The 21,568-nt window shown below is 38.3% G+C and overlaps 2 protein-coding genes across 10 annotated transcripts; one reads left to right on the top strand and one right to left on the bottom strand.

Annotated features, from left to right (window-relative positions):
• Window positions 1–317: 317 nt before the first annotated feature.
• HSDL1 (hydroxysteroid dehydrogenase like 1) lies at window positions 318–17,502 on the bottom strand. Of its 7 annotated transcripts, none has more exons than XM_083851722.1 (5): window positions 16,492–17,502; window positions 5,207–5,439; window positions 4,110–4,555; window positions 1,877–2,104; window positions 318–1,188 (listed from the first exon to the last, which is right to left on the bottom strand). In XM_083851722.1, the coding sequence occupies exons 1-5, from the start codon at window positions 16,527–16,529 to the stop codon at window positions 1,087–1,089; spliced, it is 1,047 nt and encodes a 348-aa protein (XP_083707848.1). In that variant the 5' UTR covers window positions 16,530–17,502; the 3' UTR covers window positions 318–1,086. The 7 variants fall into 7 exon arrangements, with proteins under 7 accessions (XP_083707848.1, XP_083707850.1, XP_083707849.1 ...); XM_083851724.1 differs by lacking the exon at window positions 16,492–17,502 and adding an exon at window positions 6,276–6,414; XM_083851723.1 differs by lacking the exon at window positions 16,492–17,502 and adding an exon at window positions 6,172–6,269.
• Window positions 6,259–21,426, top strand: DNAAF1 (dynein axonemal assembly factor 1). 3 transcript variants are annotated; one of them, XM_083851705.1, is made up of 14 exons: window positions 6,259–6,388; window positions 6,764–6,995; window positions 7,339–7,479; window positions 7,963–8,098; window positions 9,870–9,961; window positions 10,858–11,079; window positions 11,826–11,992; window positions 12,269–12,390; window positions 12,981–13,195; window positions 14,133–14,393; window positions 15,007–15,116; window positions 17,821–17,889; window positions 19,603–19,975; window positions 20,275–21,426. In XM_083851705.1, the coding sequence occupies exons 2-14, from the start codon at window positions 6,860–6,862 to the stop codon at window positions 20,370–20,372; spliced, it is 2,142 nt and encodes a 713-aa protein (XP_083707831.1). In that variant the 5' UTR covers window positions 6,259–6,388; window positions 6,764–6,859; the 3' UTR covers window positions 20,373–21,426. The 3 variants fall into 3 exon arrangements, with proteins under 3 accessions (XP_083707831.1, XP_083707830.1, XP_083707832.1); XM_083851704.1 differs by having other exon boundaries at window positions 6,301–6,433; XM_083851706.1 differs by lacking the exon at window positions 6,259–6,388 and adding an exon at window positions 6,467–6,680.
• The last annotated feature ends 142 nt before the right edge of the window (window positions 21,427–21,568 follow it).

The following is a 21,568-nucleotide window of genomic DNA, read 5'->3' on the forward strand; positions in this document are numbered from 1 at the left end:
AGGTTTTTACGAGTTTTAGTCAAGATTTCATATGGCACAACTTCAAATTAGTTATTTAGAAACAGTCATTAGTTATTTAGAAACCGAGTCACCTCAACTGAGAGTATCTCACTGGATGGGAAAAAGTATTAGATTATTCTGTATTAAATCATACGCTTCTTTTAGATAGGACAGCTCTCAAGATTTAGAGTCTGCAAGAAATACAAGCAGTATAACACCAGATGACTTGTAGTAAATACATATATACACCTTTTTTATATAAATAAGTCATACAGCATCAAAACGTGTTTTTTATTATCATAGGAAACCAACCACTGTTTTTAAATCAAAGCATTTATTTCTTCATTATTTTTCTTTAGCTAATATGGTTTTACATTCTTTATTCTCCAGCCACACTTCAGCTTGCTGAAGGAACAGTTGATGCATGATCCAGATCATTCACGCTTAGAATAAGAAAGAAAACCAAGCTTATTTTCCAATTCATTTACAGCTCTGTATGACCTTCTCAGTCATTTAAACAACTCACTATGACCTTTCCATACATTTCAATTTTGAGAAGTACCTCAAATAACATCATTCAAAACCAACAACATTTGCACTTAAAACACACAAATATCTTCCAATTAAAAGACCCAAAAAGTTCCACAAAACTGTGAATTAATGAGACTTAATTCAGTTGACTAGAATCGTCTTTTTAGACAGCATCATTTGTTTTGGGCCCATTTCTGCCACAGCTGGAGAATTCTCAAATCCTATCACCATTAGAAGTTGATGTTATGTAGCACTATGCAAAAAGCAGTTATTTACTGTCAGAATGACAGTTACACCCACTCCTGTACAATTACCTTAAAGACAAAGTGATCTGAGATTAACCACCACAAGATCAGCCCTTTGTCCTGGAGGAATGCAGAGGAGGAGATATTTAACACCAAGGTGCAGGAAGGATCCAGACTTCTGATGTCTAGTTTACACACGATTTGTTTAGCAAGGTATTGATAAATTACAGTAAATCCATGGTTCACGTAAGATTTTTGCAGCACTCTGATCAGAATATAGTACTCATCTATGCTGGACATCTAGATATTCCTATTTCAGTTTGCACGTTAAAGCTTCCTTGCGTATAATTCTTAAGAAGTACTGTGCAAACCACGCCCAGATCCATTCAGGTAGACGCTCACCCACTGCGAACTGTGAAGAGACACAGGGAAACAAGAAAAAAAAAGAGCAAGGAGCTGGTTAAGATATATTCTATTAAACAGTTTCTCAAATTCTTAATGTTGTGTTTCTCAAAGAACAACAGTACCTGTTCAAACATGAGCAACTAAACCTTAAATTCCAACCCCCCCCCCAAAGTTTATTCAGCCCTTTTGGAAGGAGTGAATACAGTACAATAGTTAAGTTCTTCAAATAAATATTGAAGTGGTTTATTTGTTCAACAGCAATGCTGTCTACTTCCTTTAATTCCCACATCTCGCCAGAATCCCTCCCGTTTCTGGTCTTCGCTTTGGAGTAATTCACATTTCTTCAGTTCCTTCTTCTCTACTTGATGCTATAGAGCCAATAGGTTTGACACATGACACGCAAGCAGCAAGTGCAATGAGGTACCCCGCTTTTGAATAAAGTGTTGTCTCTTTCCCATTTGTTGCATATTTCAACTAGAAATTGGATTCACTGTCTCATTCTAAAAACAAGCATGGCTGAACATTTTTTTTTGAGCAGAATTAGTGAGATAACATGGCACAATGCCTTTAGGTCTTATGGTATATGCCGTACTCTTTCAGAATACTGCCATGTTTTTTGTTTGGACTCCTGAGAAAGTAAACAGCTTACTTTTTTTCTACTGACAAGCACTAAATATTTGGATGAATTTTCTTACCTTTATTGAATGCTTCCAGTAACCAGGGGTCCTTTTGGATAACCCAAGGGTAGAAATAGCATGACTTGCATATTCTTCAGCAGAAGGAAAAAAGAAAGATCTCTTTGATGTAACGCTACTGCACGATACCATTTTTGTAGCGATGACGAATGGGGTTAAACTCTGAACAAAAATTCCTTTTGAGGCATATTCGTAATATAGTGCTCTACTGAAATAGTCCAAGTAGGTCTAGGAAGACAAAAGCAGAAGACATTCAATTTTGTTTGTTTTTACAATCAAGTCTCACTGCAGGGTTTTAGTAAAACCACAGAAAAGTTGTAGCATACTTGAAACATTAGCTTTAAAAGATGAGACCATAAAATATACATTTCTAAAGCTTGACCAACATTTCTATTTGCTGCTGTTTGTTTGCTGGGACCTAAAACAATACAGTGCCTTGCAGGAGAAAGTGACAGCTTAGCTTTCTGATGTGAAATTAACAAACCACCCATGAATTTCTGCCTAAAACCAATACAGAAACTTTTATATAACTTTTATATTGTTCAGTCTGAGGGCATTGAAGAAGACATTCCTAAGTTAATTACTGTCAAAAGGACAAAAAAAAAAAGTCCCATTTTTTAAAACATTTACAGGTGAACTACACACTCAACCGATCTTCCCCCGGTTAATTACTTGCTGGGACTCCCTTGCACAAAATTAAGCATGCATTTGTTCGTGTGCATCTGCATCATCTCCTTTATCTCATTTTACTTTTACCAAATCACAGGAGAAAGCACAAGCCTGAAAACTAAGGTTACAGGAATCAGAATGGAAAATGATCATGGCTTAATCTTATCAGGGGAGCACCCCCGATGCCATACTGAAGTTGCGGTTGTGCTGCCTGGCCAGTTAAATCTGAAAGAACATCTTAGACTCTGCTTGTGAATGATTATTTTTTTTTTTTATCCTCAATGGCCTTTCAAAAGCATGGTTTCCAACCAACTGTTGAATGAGCATCTTCTACTGACGTTCTTACACCTGCTTTCAGGAAAAAAACAAAACCAAAACCATGCAAACCAACCACTCTGAACACCCCACACTGTTAGTGCACAAGGAAGCTTAAGATGCCAGAGCACCTTGTTCCCACTTTCGTGCCAAACCAGAGACTATGCTTTAAACCAGATTGCTGATCTAGGATCTGGATTAACGATGTTGGTTAAAGCAAGAAGTTTTAGTAGACCTTTGGTTTCATTCTGTTCTTTTTCATTCAGGCCATTTCATTGATATAGTTCAGAGTGCAGTTCTACATACACTTAGCATAACCAAGAGACAGATGCTCCGCAACAGGAATCTTGAGCCAGTTTCCACACTGAAGACAATCCACACGGAGATATACTTTGGGGTAATATAGTTTGTTTTGCTCCAGGCAGAAGGAACTACTCGCAAGAGCTATCCTGGAACAAGGCTGTGTGGAGGTTAGGCTCCAGCAGAGGGCAGCAACCAACAGCCAGAAGCAACCATCACTTTGGGTTTAGACAACTCGATCTGGAAGAGATCTTTCTACTTTCTCGGCTGCTTCTCAGTGGGATTAAGCAGCAAGTTATCCAGCACGAGTCTGCATCCGTGCACACTTCAGGGGCAACTTCAGCATCATCTAGTTATCCCATCCTATTCAGCAATGTCAGGATCTCCTGAGGAAGAAAAATTACGGGGAAGTTCTTTTTGCTTCTAAGTATGGTACAGGACAGAGGTATAAGAAGACTTCTGCTCCACCTAGCCCCTTGGTGTTTGCTGAAGCAGCGTGTTGTTGTTTTTGTTTGTTTGTTTTTTGCCACAGCTCTTGTTGCAGTGACAGCTTGTGCACGACTGTAATACCTCTTGCTACCAAATAACCAGCCTGCGAGTACCTTGAGATATCCCTGCACACTTTTCAGCTACAGAAGAGAGAAGAAATTCCTCAGCCTTTCAATGGGTCATAGAATTGCCACTATTGGTTTGAACATCATTCCTCTGAGGAATATGACACTTCTCCTAGAAGTACCCTTATGCTGCAGTTCACACATAATCCACATAGCAGACCTTGTCTCAAAGCCCATTAATGGGGAGGAAAAGAAGTGCAGCATAATACGCGAAACATGAACAAATCCCTAGAAAACTTTCAAGCGTTTTGATATCTTTGCTGAACATGTTAAAAAACCACCTATAATGCTTTTACTTTTCAGTGCTTATCATCAAATATCATATCCTAACTTACTTTTGAGGCTCCATAGATTGTTAACATTGGTGTGGGCTGACAGCAGGATGCAGACGAGACGTTCACAATTGCACCTCTCTTCTTTTCTACCATGCCTGGCAGCACAATGTGCACCATCATGTTAGCAGAAGCAATATTTATGTTGATCATGTCCCACAGCATGTCCTCAGACAGGTTAGTGAAATAGTCCGGGTAGGTATAGAACAGTCCTACGTTATTCACCAAGATCCCAATTTCTCTGTCTTTCAGGCCCTCCTTAATGGCTTGGTAAGCCTCACGCCCCTTACTGAAGTCAGCTACTATGAAATCTGTTTCCACTTTGTATGTTTCAGATATGCTTCTAGATACAGTCTGCAGCTTCTCCTTGTTTCGGCTGATTAAGATGATGTTGACGCCACGCTTTGCCAGTTCTTCAGCATACGCCTTCCCGATACCATCGGTGCTACCTGTTATTAATAGAAAACAGAACAGCAGTGTGAAAATCAGAACAGCTGCAGTCTTCTATTTCGACAGTTCTTTTAATTGCAGCTTTATTCCCTTCTCTGAAGATGACGTGGCACTGAATATGCTGAATAACACTAAAGATAACAATGTCAGTAGCAACCTTCTGCAATGGCACCTCATACAAGTTTCTTATTTCTATGACAACAGCAGAGCACTTTGAGTAGAACCTTTATGAGAGGATGTCAGAGGTGCATGACTTAAACCTTCCTGAAGAACTTGAGCACATGTGAAAATCCCATAGCAAAAATAATATGTTGGCTGCACCTCTCTCTGAGGTTGCTTATGGAGTCTCATGCTCCCTTACACGTGCTTGGGGTGGAGCTTACAATTTCTGGGAAAAGTTGTTCTGGGATTCTTTTTCAGCAGTCAGTCACCACACTGAGGACCTGAATTTACTAAGGCACTGTATTGCTGTCCCTGACTGACTACAGTATCACTGCTCAAGCAAATTAACTTGTATTCACCTACCCAAGTCAATACAGGCCCCAGCTTGTGCCATAAGGCTCACCCAGCGATGTACGCCAGCAAGTTTTTACAGGACTGATACAACACGTTATATAAGCATAAGCAAATACGCTGCTTCAGTCTCTTACCAGTGACCACTGCCCATCTTCCATACTGCTTGACAAGATCAATCTCACCAACCAGCTTTGGAACAACGTGAAGCCTGAGGATGCTGTAGGTGTTGAAGGCAAGAGTCATGCACTTCCTGACTGTGTACCAAGCTCCAATTAAAGCCAGGGCCTCTACATAAGAGCTGCAAGAACGACTGATCTCTCTGTACAGGAGGTAGAAACAATCCACTGCAGCCATGGTGATCAAAAGCCTAAGAAAAACAAGAAAAAGCAGGCAATTATGATCTCTTCAGCCACATAAACTGTTCAAACCATTGAGATTTGGCAGTTTCAGTTATGTGCTACATCAGGGAGCGGCAACTGAAAAATGTCTTTCAACATATTCCCACCAAAAGTGATGCAACACTTGAAATAATAGAAGAAGTGCATCTATAGGAATCAATCTGCAGTACATTCCAGAAGAACAAACAAAAACCTTGGTAATTAAAAATGAAATAACACAAAATCCTGTAGGTATGAGAATATAACAAAGTTTCCATGAAGGACATTAACAGCAGCTGTTTAGACTATGCTCAAGGGCTTACTTATCCGTTGGGCTGTAAAGACATGGATCTACGATCCTGTGAATGACACAATCCAAGCCCAAGCAGATAAGGGAAACTCAACGTGCAAAAACTGCCTTTGGACGACTAAAATCACCTACAAAAGTGGGGATAAGCAGCGGGGGAGAGCTCAACACATAGCAACAAGCTTCCTCCAGCACACCCAGCCAGGCTGAGGGCCCTTCCCTCCTCCTCCAGCCTTCCAAACGCCTCAGGAGCCTTTCCCCGGCCTTTCACGCACCTCACAGCGCTTTTAGCGGTTAAATACACTTTAAAACACGCACCCCAGCCTGCCACCGCTGTATCCCCACACGCACCGCGCTTCCCCCCGCAGCACCCCGGACCCCCACGCTCCCTCCCCCCGACCCTAAAGGGCTGCACCAGAGGGAAATCAACCCCCAGACAGCGGCCTGCCCGCCGGGGCCGCCTCCCTCAGGGGCCGCCTCCCGCCCGGCCTCTCCCTCAGGCCACGCCGCCGCCATTACCGGAGCCAGGCCGCGGGGCCTTGTGGGCCTGCGCGGCGTCGCCATGGCGACAGCGGCTGTTGGGGCGGGGAGCGCGCTGCCGCCCGTTCCTCAGCGGACCCCTAGCGTCACAGGTTCGAATCCCCGGCCCGGAACGCCAAGTCGGGTTTTGGGTTCAGGTAAAGGGAAGTGGGGGTTTAATTTGAGGTCTTCTCTGACCTCAGGGACATTGGGGGTGAAGTGTAACAGCACCCGCAGTCCTCGCCAGGTGACAGCTCGCTGGCAGGCAGCGCAAGGCAGTGTGGTGGAGGAGCAGCATCCCTGCCCCCTCGGCTTGCCAGCCCTGAGAGGAAAAAAGCGACTTGCTCTGCTTTTGGGGTCTTCACTGTGTTTTGGGGTCTTCACTGTGTTCTTCACTGCTCTGAGGCATGTGCCTTTCGGGGCCTCCACGGTGAGAGGTTGTTGCTGGGCAGGCTGGATAATCTTGTACTGTCTTTTATCTATAACAGGTTCTCCTGCTAAAGCCTTTAGAAAGCTTGTCTGGCAGTTGGATTTTAAGTCAAACACCGACTTGAGTTGATTTTGTCTAAATCACATCTCATAAAATGCAAGCGCAAAATGGAGACTCGGACGCAGGCCTTGGAGCGGAGGTCGTTGCCCAAGGGGTGGCGGGAGAGCCTCCGAACAGCACGGGGAACGATGCGACCCACACAGAAAATGAAATAAATTCTGTCAACACAGGTGAGCTCTTCCACTTGGCTTGCTAGGGTGAATTTAGGGAACGTTTAGAGAACTGAGTCAGCCTAAATGGTATCAAGTCTGTTGTCACTCATCTGGATACAAGGTGAGTTTATTCTTTCTCCCATTAAAGTCTCTGAAAATCTTGCTAGAACTGAGACTTACTCCGTTACCTATATTCTTGTGCTTTTTTCTTTTTTTTTTCCCAGTTTCTTTATTTTTCTTTTTCTGGAGGTACACCTTTTGTATTGCAGTCATACATCTAGCCTGACCTCTAGAAGTTTTAATTACAGCCATATGTAAATGATCTGGTACAATCATTTTGTTTTTGCTGTCTCTTTTTAAGCGTCAGGACTACGAGCACAACTAGAAGGTACAGAGCAAGAATCTGAAGAGAAGACTATTGAAAATGCAATTACTCAAACACAGTCTAAAGACAATTTGAATGAGTATAGCACTGGAGACACCCTTGAAAGAGTGCAAAAAGGTAATTTTCTGATAGCTAGACAAAAAAACAGTGTTTGCCACAACTCAGATACACCCATTATCACGGTCTCATGCAAATCTTACATGCAAATCTAGCAGTCTTCTTAAACTCAGATTATTTTTAATTAAATGTAATGTACTGTAGATATCTAAGACCATAAGAGCACCGGTGCCAGTACTTTATTGTCATTGTACATTGCAATAATCCTTTTAAAAACTAGTGGGTACTACCTGACTTCCGGATCTAAACAAATGCAATACTTCAGCCGTTTATTTTGCTACTAGTTATTTTATTACTTTCCTTCTATAGAAAGTTAAGCTTCCTTTCATTAAAAAGATGAGCAAATGCCTTGGTTGGAATATATCTTTTCTTGAAATTCATATTCAAATGTTCTTTGGTATTTCTCTGAAGTAATTGGGAACATGACCCTTTTTCCCCAACTTATATTGTTGAACTGCAATTTGTTTTTTTCTTACAATAAAGATGTTAAAACTCAAGAGAAAGCCTTCAACTGTATGTCCAGAACAGATCAACAGAATGAACAAAAATCAGATGGTGATCACAAGTCAGTAACCAGCTCATTCAGTCAAAGGACAGAAGAAAATGGGGGCTGTGTAAGGTAATATATCAGTTAGTGATGTTTTCTGTTTAAATCTTGGCATCACTGAAGTCAATAGGGTTTCACTATTCTACATATTAATCTTAACTCAGGAGAATGATTTTGAAGATGAACTTGAGACTAATCGATAAATCAGGAATTGTTGGTATTTCTAGTATTTACACTGTTCTTTTATGGCCACGGTAGCAAACTGCCTTTTAAATACATGATGTAGTCTATTTAATGGATCTGAACAAAATTGTTCAAACTCTTGTGGGGGTCTTTTGTCGGATTTGATCATTTCTCAGTATGAATTCAGACGATACATTGTATAAGTTCATCTCAATGTAAATATTACATTTGTCAAGATATTTTTTAGCAGAGGGAATTCAGAGATACCTCAGACAGATAACAGTAAGGTACAACTCCTTTGTAAGCTCTCACTCTAATTTTGACCCAGACTAAACCAGTATGGGCTGTGATGGCTGTTCATTAATGTGAAATGGGATTATTCTCTTGTTTTCTCCAAGTAAGCACATTTGCTTGCAATAAAATTAAAAACCATGTTTCGTACTATTTCATGACAATGCTGAAAGTCTGGTGACATGGTCTAGATATGCAATGATACATGAGGAGCAATGAAAAGTAACTGTCCATTCCTGTACCTGCTTATATGTTAGGGAAACTTCCCCAAGAAAGTTTATGTTGCTGCTGGCTCTAACATGCCTGTTCTATAGGAGACAGTTATAGTCCTTTAAGGCCAAGTTAGAGATTCTCTCTGAGTTATCAGGAAGTAGATCGGACTCGGCAGACATAGAAAACTTCATCATTACAGGCTAATCAGGTTGGCACACTTCAAAATGAAATTCTTACGAAGAATGATGTCAGAGAGCAACAATTGCATAAGATAATTAGTGTTCTTAAGGAATACATTTTATGATCCTATAATTGCCTGAGGATGATGATAATTTGATTAAGTGCTACTGTAAATAGCACAATGAAAGTCAGTGTAATACACTGCAGCCATATAGCATTCAGTAATGTACCTGGGCTCACAATGCAAGAAAAGAGTACATATTTAGAGATTTGGCGTAAAGTTTATAAATCCTTCATTTCCTCCAAGAATTATGGAGCAGTAACTGGCTGACAATCATATTTTATATTGCCCCAGGAACTCAATTGACTAGTTAGATGACTGTATTAGAGTTTTGGTTCCTTAGCGGTATTGAGGTTTTCAGTGTGGTAAATAACTATATTTAAAAAATAAATAAATAAAATAAAAAATAATTATGAAAGGTATGCCTTCAATGCTTTTTTTTTCCATTTTTAAAATATCTTCTTGCCAAGAAAATCTTACTGTTGCAAGATTTAGTCCGACAAATACTTATAGCCGCAAATACAAAGTTAAATTCATTAATATGAGATTGAGAAATGGAAAATAATTTGGGGTCATATAACAGCAAAGAGTGGAGAAAAGAATAGGAGAGGAAGGAACCAGAATCTAACAAAATCATACTACTTTTTTCAGGAAGATTCCCAACCTACTTTCCTTTTTTTATAGTAGAAATAGAAAGAACCTGGTAACACACTTCAGACAGGCAGAAATGGAAAGACACTAAACAAAAAAATCAACAGCTTTTTTGCTCTGAGTATAGTCTTGAAAGCTGTAGCTATTTCTCTTGCATAAAAGAGCTATTAATTATGTTGCATTAAAATGGGTTTAAAAAACAAAGATTTCAGAATGTGCACTGAAATACATTTTGTTTGTTTCTGCTTCCTATTTTTATTTTAGAATGACAAAAAAGATTCTGCGAGACATTTGTAAGCAGCAGAAATTGTACTTGACCCCATCCTTAAATGATATACTTTACTTGCATTATAAAGGTAAGGTGTGGAAAGAGCATATAGATTTATCATTCTTAAATAGTATTCTAGCAGGGAATCTAGTTTATGGCTAACTGAGGTAAAGTATAAAACATTCTTTTAAATTAGAAACATAATTTAATTTGACAAAAAAAGGTAATTTAGAAACAAAATAAGTCAATATGAAGGTAGATAAGTGAACTGATTATAGACCTAATTCATTTTGGGGACTCATTCAAAGGATTAATAGGAACCAAGAAAGACTATTTTTTCAAAACGGTAGCCTCTAAAAAATGATATATTAACATGCCGGTCTAGGTTGCCTTCAGAAGAAAATATATGCATTTTTTTCTTTTTAAAGGTGCTTGTATAAAGAAGTTTTTAATTAGCTTTTGAGACATAAAAATAGTCAGGAAGAAAACAAACAGTAAACACACTGCATGTTCTCAATACTACTGAAAGAAAGAGCAATTGCTAGAATGAACATGGATCATCCAGTTCTGATCTTTGAGCAGGTTTTTTGCTTTATACTGCTAGATCATAGAATATCCCGAGTAGGAAGGGACCCATAAGGATCATCGAGTCCAAATCCTGATTATTCATGATAGCATAAGAAATGTTTTAAATAAATGCAGCATGCTAGACCTACCTTCTACATTTGGCCTTGTGTTTGCTATTTTCTCATTATTTATTGAGAATCTAGAGGGTTGTGCAAGGTACAGACCAAACTGGTACCTTATAGGTACATTTTCTCCCTTTATGGACCAATTGAATCAGCAGATATATTGCCATCAATTGAATGTAACAGCTCAGAGGCTGTTTCAGCAGCACTGGTTTAAATACATTAAATAAATGTATTTTTCCAAAGACTTATTTTTAGCCAATACAATCTCATTTTGAAATGTCTTTCTCTGCAGGATTTGACCGACTGGAGAACCTTGAAGAGTATACTGGATTGAGGTGTTTATGGCTGGAATGCAACGGCTTAAGAAAAATAGAGAATTTGGAGGCTCTGACAGAGTTGCGCTGCCTCTATTTGCAACTCAATTTAATTAACAGAATTGAAAATCTCGAATCCTTAGAAAAGCTGGATTCCCTCAACATCAGTAACAACTATGTCAAGACCATTGAGAATCTCTGTAAGAACTGTTGGTGCAAGATATTTTAACTTATAAGGAGCTAATATTTAAATTATAAGGAGCTAAGCTTTGACAGTTAGTTGCAGTAGATTTAAGATTTTTTTTAAATCATGTTAAAATGTTGTACACTATCCAATACCAAAGTCCACAAGGTTTCCATTGAAGTCAAACCTATGTATTATGCAGTTTAAATAGATGAGAAAACATACAATAACTACTTAAATGCAGATAGCCAGAACAATATAGTATTTCCTCACTTCATAATACCATCTCAGTACTGAGCTGTTTTGCAGAGAGGCTGACGATCCGGTTTTCACCATTTACTTTACAGTTAAGATGTGCGTTGGCAGTTGCAGACATGATTACCAGATCTTTTATGTCTGTTGAAAGGATTTATTCCATCTTCAGCAGAAAATTAAAGAAAAAAATGCTCTATATTATCATTTGTTTACATTAAGGGTAATTTGAAACAGAAGCTCTTGCTTTTGTGTAACTGACTAGTTCAAAAGGTGAATTGAAAACAATCAACCATCCTTAAAACAAACAACTATTTCTTGAGGTGAAGAAAGGATCTGTGGAGGCATAGCCAAAAGTACATATAAGCAGAACAACAAATACAGAAAAAAGCTTCCCAGAATTCAATATAAACAATTATGTTGAAAGTGCAGTATTCTACTTGCTCCAGAAAATCACCATGAAGCAGTGACTCTTACCTTTCTTTTCATTGCACTGTTCTTGTCTGACAGCTTGTCTGAAAATCCTGAACACTCTGCAGATTGCTCACAACAAGTTAGAAACAGTGGAAGACATACAGCACTTGCAAGAATGCCCAAGTATTTCTGTTCTTGATCTTTCCCACAACAACTTAAGTGATCCAAATATTATAACTATTCTGGAGGCAATGCCTAATTTGGTAAGCTGAATGCAGCTGAGGGTTTGTATCATGTATATGGTTGAATACTTTTTAAAAGCTTTGTCAGGTAGTCCAGTGCATGGTCTAAATGGTCCAGGTCCTGGTCTAAAATGTTATTAAACGTGTTTAGTTTTTTAGTAGATTACCTGTAGTAACTAAGATGTTCTATTTACCACTTGCTTTTGAAATGATAGGGAAAGTACATATCCAAGTTGTGTGTATTTTTGTTATTTTTTTGAATCTGAACTTTGAAATTTGTTTCCTTTGTTTCTCTAGCGTGTGCTGAATTTAATGGGAAATCAAGTGATCAAGAAAATCACTAATTATAGAAAAACACTTACCGTTCGACTAAAACAGCTAACATATCTGGATGACAGACCAGTTTTCCCGAAGGATAGGTAAGAAACAGAGACATCTTTACACAGCAGTAAGGCTCAAATGCTAATGATCTTACATCCAGTTTTTAGCAATACTGTCATGCAAGAAATGGAAGACTGACTGGTAAAATTTATTGAGGGTGGGTAACTTTCATTACAATAGAATTGTACTACATAAATCTACATACCTAAAAGAAACTAAGCTCTTTTTTTTTTCTTTTTTTTTTTTTTCCACAAGATAATTAATTATTGAACAGAATTGTTTTACACAAAGTCTGTAGGCCACAGAAGCAAATCCTGATTTCAACAGAAACTGAACAGGTGTCAGGGAAAGCAGAGCCACGATCAGCAGTCCTGATGGATCTTTGGTGTTGTAATCACTGGCATTTGGATATCTTTGTTTCTTTTGTTGCAGTTTCACATGCAAGATAAGGTAGATGTGCAGCCCGGTTGCATAAGGGATTGGTATTGCTATCTGATGGTTTGTTGTGGTTTTTTTTGTTTGTTTGTTTCTGTTGATGATACTTTATGCTGCTACAAACTATTTCAAATTTCTCTTCTGTTAGAATCTTTTACGACTATATTGCAGTGAGCTCTTTTGTTTTCATTAGAGCCTGTGCAGAAGCCTGGGCTGTTGGAGGGCTTGAAGCTGAGAAAGCAGAAAGGGAAAAATGGGAAACCAGAGAGAGAAAAAAAATCCAAGATAGCATCGATGCTTTAGCAACTATCAGGCAAAAAGCAGAGGAAAAGAAAAGACAAAAGTATATGGAAGAAAGAGATGCAGGTGCAAAATGTGGAAACGAAGATGCAACAGCCACCCTAGAAGGTTTGTGGTTAATATTTTGGAAGAGTTTGTGGCTGCTTTTATTTGAACGTTTACAATAAATTAATAGTTCCCAACTATACAGAAGCAAGCAATTTTTGAAAGGTACTTATGAATCTTCTTTTCCCATACTAACTACTTTATTAATCTTACCACATTTTAGATTAACCAGCAAGCTTTTAAGCAATCATCACCTTTCTCACTGCTGATAAAATAAACAAAACAATAGCAAACCACTTTCTGTCTCAGCTTTTCAAGCTGTTGTTCTCTACACCAGAGCAACCAGGTGCTAGTCAGGGCAGTAGTGGTTCCAGCACGTATTCATGCCCTGACTTACTGCCCTTTTTTATGCCAGAAATTCTCCTGTCACATTATTCAAGATGGCATAAAGTCATGACCAATAGTAATCCCCAGCCTAGCTTTTTCTAGAGCAGTATGCATATTTCAGGATAAACAAGACAGAAGACAATAACAAAGAAGTACTACAGTGCAGAAGAGTATTTGTGTGGTGCATTTTGGCTTTCACAGGCTCTGAAGTCAAACAGTTGATTAGCAAGTAAAACTTTTTCAGCAACCTAGTAGATTGCATAAAGTAGAGGATAACTTTGGCAGTTGATCCGTCAAAATACTCAAACATATATTTAAATGTAGTCACTTGTGAGTCCTCTCAAGGTTAACTATAGATACCAGACAATTATTTACTACAGCGTGTTCTCTAGATGAGATTTTGTTGGGGAACTGTAGATGCTGGGGAGTTGAGATGGGAAAACGTTGCTGCAATGCTAGGAGGACTGCCGAACCGTGAATAGCTGCTCAAACAAAGTAGGAGCTTTTGATGCATATTTTGGGCTAAGCTACTAAGACCGTGTACAGTTTGGATATCTAGAATAAGTGATGGCAGGTTAACCCAGCAGTTTCAATGAATTCATTTCTTTTGTAGGAGGATCTGCAAATTCAGATAACAATGATGGAAATTGTAATACATCAGAGACATCAAATCTATCAGAAGAGCAAGAAACTCAAGAGAAGACTGAGAAATTTAGAAAGGAAAGTTTTGATGCTCATGATGGAGTGATAACACTTGTACCAGACAGGGGAGATAACACAGACTTCCCACCTGAAAGTATTCCTGCAAGAATTCAAGAGGATTCACATATGTCAAGTTCTTACAAACACTTAAACTTCAACAAGGAGCTAGATGGTAATGTACACAGCGAAGAATGAAACCAAACTGGGGAAGTACAGATGATAAGCCAAACTCTGTCTCAGTGTAACTCCCCTTTGCTGTGATTCAAAACCGCTGATTCATAGCTAAAAATGTCCCGTTAGATTTCCATAGTGGTGAGTTGAAAAGCAAGTAATTCTGGGTAGAATATTCTTTTAATACAACAACAAACACAAAATCTGAGTGCCCAGCTTGCAGCTTCTGATATGTAAAGTTGGAATTCCACTTCTCAAACATGCTAGGTTTAGTGACAGCACAGTAGAGCTTACAGGCTTCCCATGCTCCCACAGACTGTGTATTCTGTCTGCCAGCAAAAGCTGGATGTAACTCAAGAAGCAGTTCTGTGCCTTCGCACATGGAAGAATGTTTTTCTTTTGTAGATATATGGAATATATTATTTTAAAGTGCAAATATTAATTTATAAATTTTAAGGGAGACAAATATTATGATGGATAGACAAAGCACTGGGTTCAGCAATGAATTCAGCAACAGTAGTCAGATTCCCAGCAGTCTGGTTCTACAGTGTTGCAACACACAAAGCCTTTTATGCAGTTAGTTTTCTGCAACTAGCTATTTTTTTATTCTTCAGATTTACCAAGAGAGAATACAGTTACTGAAAGGGCAATGGTTCCTGAACTGGGTGAATATGCTGAAATTGAACAGATCAAACTAGAGACACCAGAGAAACTTCGTCTTGATGTATGTATTAGATTAAGATTTTGAGAAATTAAGATTTGGGTATTGTCTACTCCCAAATTAATTCCTGTAACATCCTGGCTGAATAAAGCATACGGCTAGACTTATAATAAAGGTCCATGACTAGGAAAAGTAGAAGGAATCAAAGGAGAAATAACAATAAAGTTGTAGGGTATTAATTCTTTCCAGCATGTGGAAAGGATTTACCACGGCTACCAAATTCTGGTTTGTCCTGTGGCCGTAGATCACCTGAAGCTGACCTTTTAGCTCGGTGATTTCTCTGTGGAGAGAGTTATGGGGGCTTTTATTTGAAAAATAGAAATCACAATAAAAATAATCCAGTGAATAAATGTGTCCCGTTAGGCAAAACGCAAGTGAAATATTCATTGGAAAAGGCAAATGACTGTGGAAAAAGCATAATGAAGAAATAGCCAGCCAGTTATTGTAAATGCTTGCTAGCAATATTAGATAATATAATTAGTTCTCAAGATAAAACTTTCAGGTGTATTTTCAAGAAATGCTGAATTTGCATTTTCCACACGTATATTAAGTGATTAACATTTTTAATATATTCATCTATTTTCTGAGATTTCTATCTGATGATTTAAATATTTAACCATGAAGGCATGCGTAATACCACTGAAAAATACAATATGAGTGCAAAGGAATACTATTTGGTATGTTCTAATTACAACCCTACTGCTAAACGGACAGTGTCAGATTATGACACAATTAGCAACAGTAAAATTTTGAGTTTATGATTTTCCAGAGCATTTAATATACTGTTTAACCCCTTATACAGAGACTGTTAACTAAATTCTTTCTGGCATGTTTTAGAAAGGTCAGTTATATCTTTTCTATGTCCTTAATTTCCCAGGAAAAAAATCCATCCTATTATTGAAGGGCCCAACTCACTGCTTTAGTAGAGGGCTTATTGCATTGCTGCATCTTCCTGTTCAGCTATTTTTAATAATCAGTTTAACAAGGACAGTGGAGAGAACTGGCAGCAACTCTAAGTACATACAATATTATTTTTCAAAGAAGATCTTACAGGGCTGAAACAAAAGCTTTAAATACATAGCAATACTGTAGGTCCCCACAAGGTGAAGATCTCAAAGATGCAGTGGATTTTTTTTCCTTCGTGCTGTATGGCACCACTGTGTAACATAGTATAAAAAGAACTCTTCAGCATATGTACGTGGGGTTTCTTTCAACACTTGTGAATATTCTAAGGATAAAATTAAGGATAAAATTAAACAAGAAGGACAAAATTAAACAAATCACATACTAATACACATTTCAGTGTTCTGTGCTACTCTGTTCTCCAACTGATGTTTAGTAATGGCAAGAGCTGCTGGCAACAGCCTCCAATACTTACGCTACTGCAGATTTTCCGGAGACAGCTAGCATTGACATGGTGGGGAATGACCAAGAAGATGCTGTGAGTGAGAAGCTCGGAAGCAGCGCTGTAGTCAGTGTTTGTATCCTGGAGTCTGTAGATGGTCTCAGTAGTAATATAAGGGGGAAGAGTGGAGGAGGATTTGTAATGCAGTGGTTATGACATCCCTCTGTCAAGCCGAAACAAGCCAAACGTGCAAGAACTGGTCTTTGTGCATAATCCTTGGCAGTGGTTGAGCTACATACCGTGTACCTAAACCAGGATAACTTTCACCAACAAGATTAACAGCTATTTCACATCCGTATTTACATCAAATTCTACTCATTAATGTTAGTCTGCAAATCTTAATTCGTACACTTTTCATCGTATTCTTATAAAACTATTTGAATTCAGGACATGCTGCACTAGCCACAACCACATCAGGAAACACGTTTTATTTGTTGATTTTAATTCTGTAATAGTCTTCACACACCAAATGTACAGATTAGATGTTCCCGATGCTGCTATGCCAAGCAAGTTGCTACACAAAACCAGTGAGCTCTAAAAACACCTTACTTAAGGAGATGCTTTTACCAGTATTAGCCTGCATTAAAAATTTGGCAGAGGTATTACATTCTACGTGTAATTTTGTATTTCCGCCCCCTAGTTTTGCTTTCATGTCAGTAACTTGTCTTAAATAATATTTTTAATGTAAACATGAAATTATTGGGCTTGCCTGAGGAAAAATAATTCTCAGCAAATTTACTGTTCCACTTCCTTAATTACAAGGCTTCCACAGTAAAATACTATTTTATTAGTTGTGTTTAGATTATCAGAATTTACTGATAAATTGTTTCAAATAGATGGCAGATCTTACTTTGGCTGTTACCCATAAAGATGGATTACAGTTGAGATTAAGTCTACTGAATGAGTAAGAAACAGCTAAGAGACATAAACCACATCTCCTTTTAAAATCTTTATAGTGTCTTTTTGTTTATCCATTTTCCTTCCTTCCTTTTTTTTTTATTTATTTGTTGTTGTTGTTGTTTTTAACCTCCTAGTCACACAGCAGAGTAGAAAAGACCATTCCAATGACATTAAGGTTATTGCCTTCCCATCTGCTATTTCTGGAGACAGATGAATTGTACTTTTCCCACATATGCTTAACAGAGAAAGCTGTCATCCTGGAGAAGATGACAGTCCAGTATTTCTAGTTGTGGCCTCTTATCTGGAAAAGCATTGTGTTGAAAAAGATCCCCAATGAGATAGGGATGACATATTTTATTGATTAGAGCTAACTTTTCCCACTGGTTTTGTGATTGTCTTCAGGAACTGCCTGATTTAGAAGCTATAGATGTAAATGAATTTCCCCCAGAAGAGGAAATCTTTGTTCAAAAGGTAAGATTCTTATTAATTCCAGTGATGAAGCTTCCCTTATGAATGTTTTGCGAAATAAGGGCAATCTGAGTTGTGAAATGCTGTCTTGGAAGACACAATCAGTTGTGCACTTATAAACTAAAATGGATGTTTCATCACATCTTGTATATCCACCTGTAAATCTTCTTTCAATTTGATTTTTTTTATATTTTTGCATTGTAAAAATAGGAGAATGAAAAACTAAGGTCAAATAATGCAACAGTTAAATAAAAATAACTTCTTAGTGGTATATAGCTTTTCAATGAAGATTACTGATAAAATATATTTACTAGTACTAATATGCTGCAAAGGACTGAGTAGATTGTACAATAGCCTACTACTGAATAAAATCTGACTTTTCAACTGAAAATACAGAGACCAAAACTCCTCTGCTTCACTTAATACTACTGATATACAATGCATTCCAGCCCCACTGGTTCGTGCCCCCAGTAGCATCATGCTATGCTCAGACTAAGCTGCTAGACAAGACTATAAACAGAAACTAAAGAGGAAAAAGAAAAAAAAAAAAAAGATTAAAAGGACAGCTTTGATCCTAGTGTTGCTGATGGCTCATTCTTGCCCTGCTGGAGACAGGCTGATACAGTACATACAGTACACATTTTTGCAACAGCTTGGAGGAACTTGTAAAGTTTTCCTACAGTCCATTTGTGTAAGGCATGGGTTTTATTTGCTCATCTGGTCACATCCTCACAAAAACGTTGCAAAATGTCTTGGCCAACAAAGCCTCCACGTAGAAGATAAGAGAAGGAATAGGGCAGGGAACAAAGAGGATTAATAAAGGAACGTGTGTTAGCAACTCTCATGCTCCTAAGGGTGTTTGGTTCTTAAAGGAAGTCAGATTAGACATTAGATTAGACACTGGGTAGAGTCTGGTAAGTAATATTTTAAAAACAGCAGTAGTAAGAGTCAGCATATTGTGAGAGATCCTGGAAGATGAGAACGTGTCAGTCACAGTGGTGAAATGTTGACCTCTCAGTCTTGGTCGTGTTGCATCACTGCCCAAACCTTCCACTTTATGTGAAATACCATTGGTTCTTTAGCAGAAATCCAGCCCTGAATTCCTGTAGCCTCCTAGTTAAGGGCATTTCCTGAGCAGTGGAAGAGCCAAGGTTAAATTCCTGCTGTGACAAAGGTAAAATAATACATCTGAGCCCATGAATCCTCTTGCCCTTGTCAGTGGCTTGCTCTTGAAGCATGTGGTTTTGGGAAACTGGGGCTTTGTTTTTTTTTGTCTGACATAAAAATAAATTTGCTTTCAGGTTGGATCGAAACTAACCAGTAAGTTGTAAATCAAAGGGCCAGACTACTCTGATCTAGTCTACACAATTATGAAAGCTATCTTTTTTTTTAAATATGCTTGTACTCATTTTGATAAAATGATCAAAAAAAGTATTAGCGGCTACACATTGCTGAATTGCTGAAATATTCCCTTTTTTTCTTTTTTGAACTGTTAGTAGTTCATGGTCACCTCATGGCTAATGTCTGCCATGCAGTTAACCCAGGATCAATCTGCAAAGGAGAAGAGCTGTGGGTGTGAAGCAGATCTTCCATACATTTTGGGAGAAAAGCACATCAGGGATGACAATTGTTGTATGGATTCAGGAGATAGTTACCTATCTTTCATTTGTTATATCTAGAAGGATATATTTTCAATTACATTTTCTGCCTTTACAGCAACGTCACCCAAATATTGAAATAATTTCTGAAATGACAAATGACAGCGATTCTGCCTTAGAGGAAAACAATAAAACCACATTTGAGCATCCAGTAGGAGAAGTTCCAACAACAATTTTTTCGAACGTGTCTAAGACACATAAAGCGCAAGAAAATGAGCGCCTAAGACCCTTTGTTGAATGTTTCTTTATGGAGCCCTCTAATTCAGGAAGATACTTGGAGACCAAAGACAAACAAGCTAACCCCCGTAAAGCCTTGATACAAGAGGTTATCTCTGAACCTACTGATAAGCTACTCTTGTCATCAGTCTGCAATCAACCAGATGACCCAAGCCTGTGGGAAGGGGACAGCAAGATTACAGTTGCTTGCCCTGGTAAGATTACAGCAATACAATTAATCACAGAGTAAAAGGCAGGTGGCGTACATACACTAACATAAAGGATTTGTTGAGCTCTTGTCAAAAAAGCTTTAAATGCACTGTGTTAGTTAACAACCACTTCTTCCTTTTATTTATGTGGGAAGCCTAATAAATTAAGAATTAAAATGTTTCTCTTTTTTTTTTTTTACACAGAATTCCTTGCTTTGTATCATTTAAATTGGGCTTTACATTTCTTTTCCCAGTATTAAAGACTACCAGTGAGTTTCACTTGCCTTTCACTTGCCTTTTAACAGGAAATGGCAGTGATGGAGAAGTACAGACCCTGGCTGAAGGCAAAGAGTGTTCTCATGAACCACAAGATGACAAGGACAGTAAGAGGGGATTAGATTAATCACTTTGAATAAAACAAACCAAATCTGGAACATTGTGCCTGCCTGACGGCTTAAAGTTGTTCTCCAAATGCAAAGTTCAGCAGTGGGCCCATCAGTTAAAACTGACGTAACACTTCGTGGTATAAAAAAACACTGCCTTCACCATGAGGACTTCAGTGTTTCACTCAGAGGCAACGCAGCCTCCAACATATGACCTTCAGGGCGGAACGTACGGTGATGCCAGCATGAAAGCAGCACATAACCCTCTGTAACCTGCAGGTAACAAGTGCCTTGTGTTCCCACTTGCAAAAGTGCTAGAAATCCCTCACCTCTTCAGGGCAGCTGGGAGCATTTACTACCACTGAAAATGAGGTCAATAGCGTTTTAAGGTTAAATTCCACTCTCTCACATCCTTTCTTTTTCCTTGCATCTTTCTAGAAATGTTTGTATCTTATGGTTTCATTACCTACATAGTTTCAATTCATAATGTAGTACGTTTCTGTCATTAAAACTAAATAAAGATTCTACTTGTAACCCGATATACTTTTAACTTGTATCACCTCACAAGTATGTCATACCACATAGACCTCAACGACAGATCACGATTGCTTCTAATGATATTTTAAGAATCTAATATTCATAGACATTATAATTGCTTATGCAAAAATAGATGTGGAAATAGCATCCATGGATGGAAAACATGTTTTTACCTTCTAGGGCAATCTGTGGTGAAACATCTACTTATGTCTGCCATTTTCCTTATTTTTCCGTGTTATACATGTCTCAGGATCTGGATTTCAAATATAAAAATAGCCAGCCAGTGAGTAGTAGACAGTTTTGCTATTAATATCCAGACCAAAGGAATTCTCTTTCATTAGCTTCTCTTTTATTTTCCCGTGGCAGTTTTGTGCCAAACTGAAATGGAAGATGACGGCAGTGACTCCTGAACTGGCTTCTCTCTCCTTCCTTCTCCTTGCTCCCCCATCCCACCTTTTTTTTCTTTCCTTCTGCCCCTTCTGAAGTGGAAAACAGGTTTGTCTTAAAGTGTCTTCACAAGAATCTTCTCTTTATAAAGCTGTAGATTATTCCAACAAAATTTGTGATCTGCTTCCCTTCTCTGACAGAAGGATGGATAAGCTCTACTTTGAGGCCGTTGCCTCACGTATTTTTGTGCTGTTTCCACAGTGCTATCAAAATGTATTTGTACATTGTGCAT

The sequence above is a fragment of the Anser anser genome, assembly GCF_964211835.1.
Source record: "Anser anser genome assembly, chromosome: 11".
Taxonomy (NCBI): Eukaryota; Metazoa; Chordata; class Aves; order Anseriformes; family Anatidae; genus Anser; species Anser anser.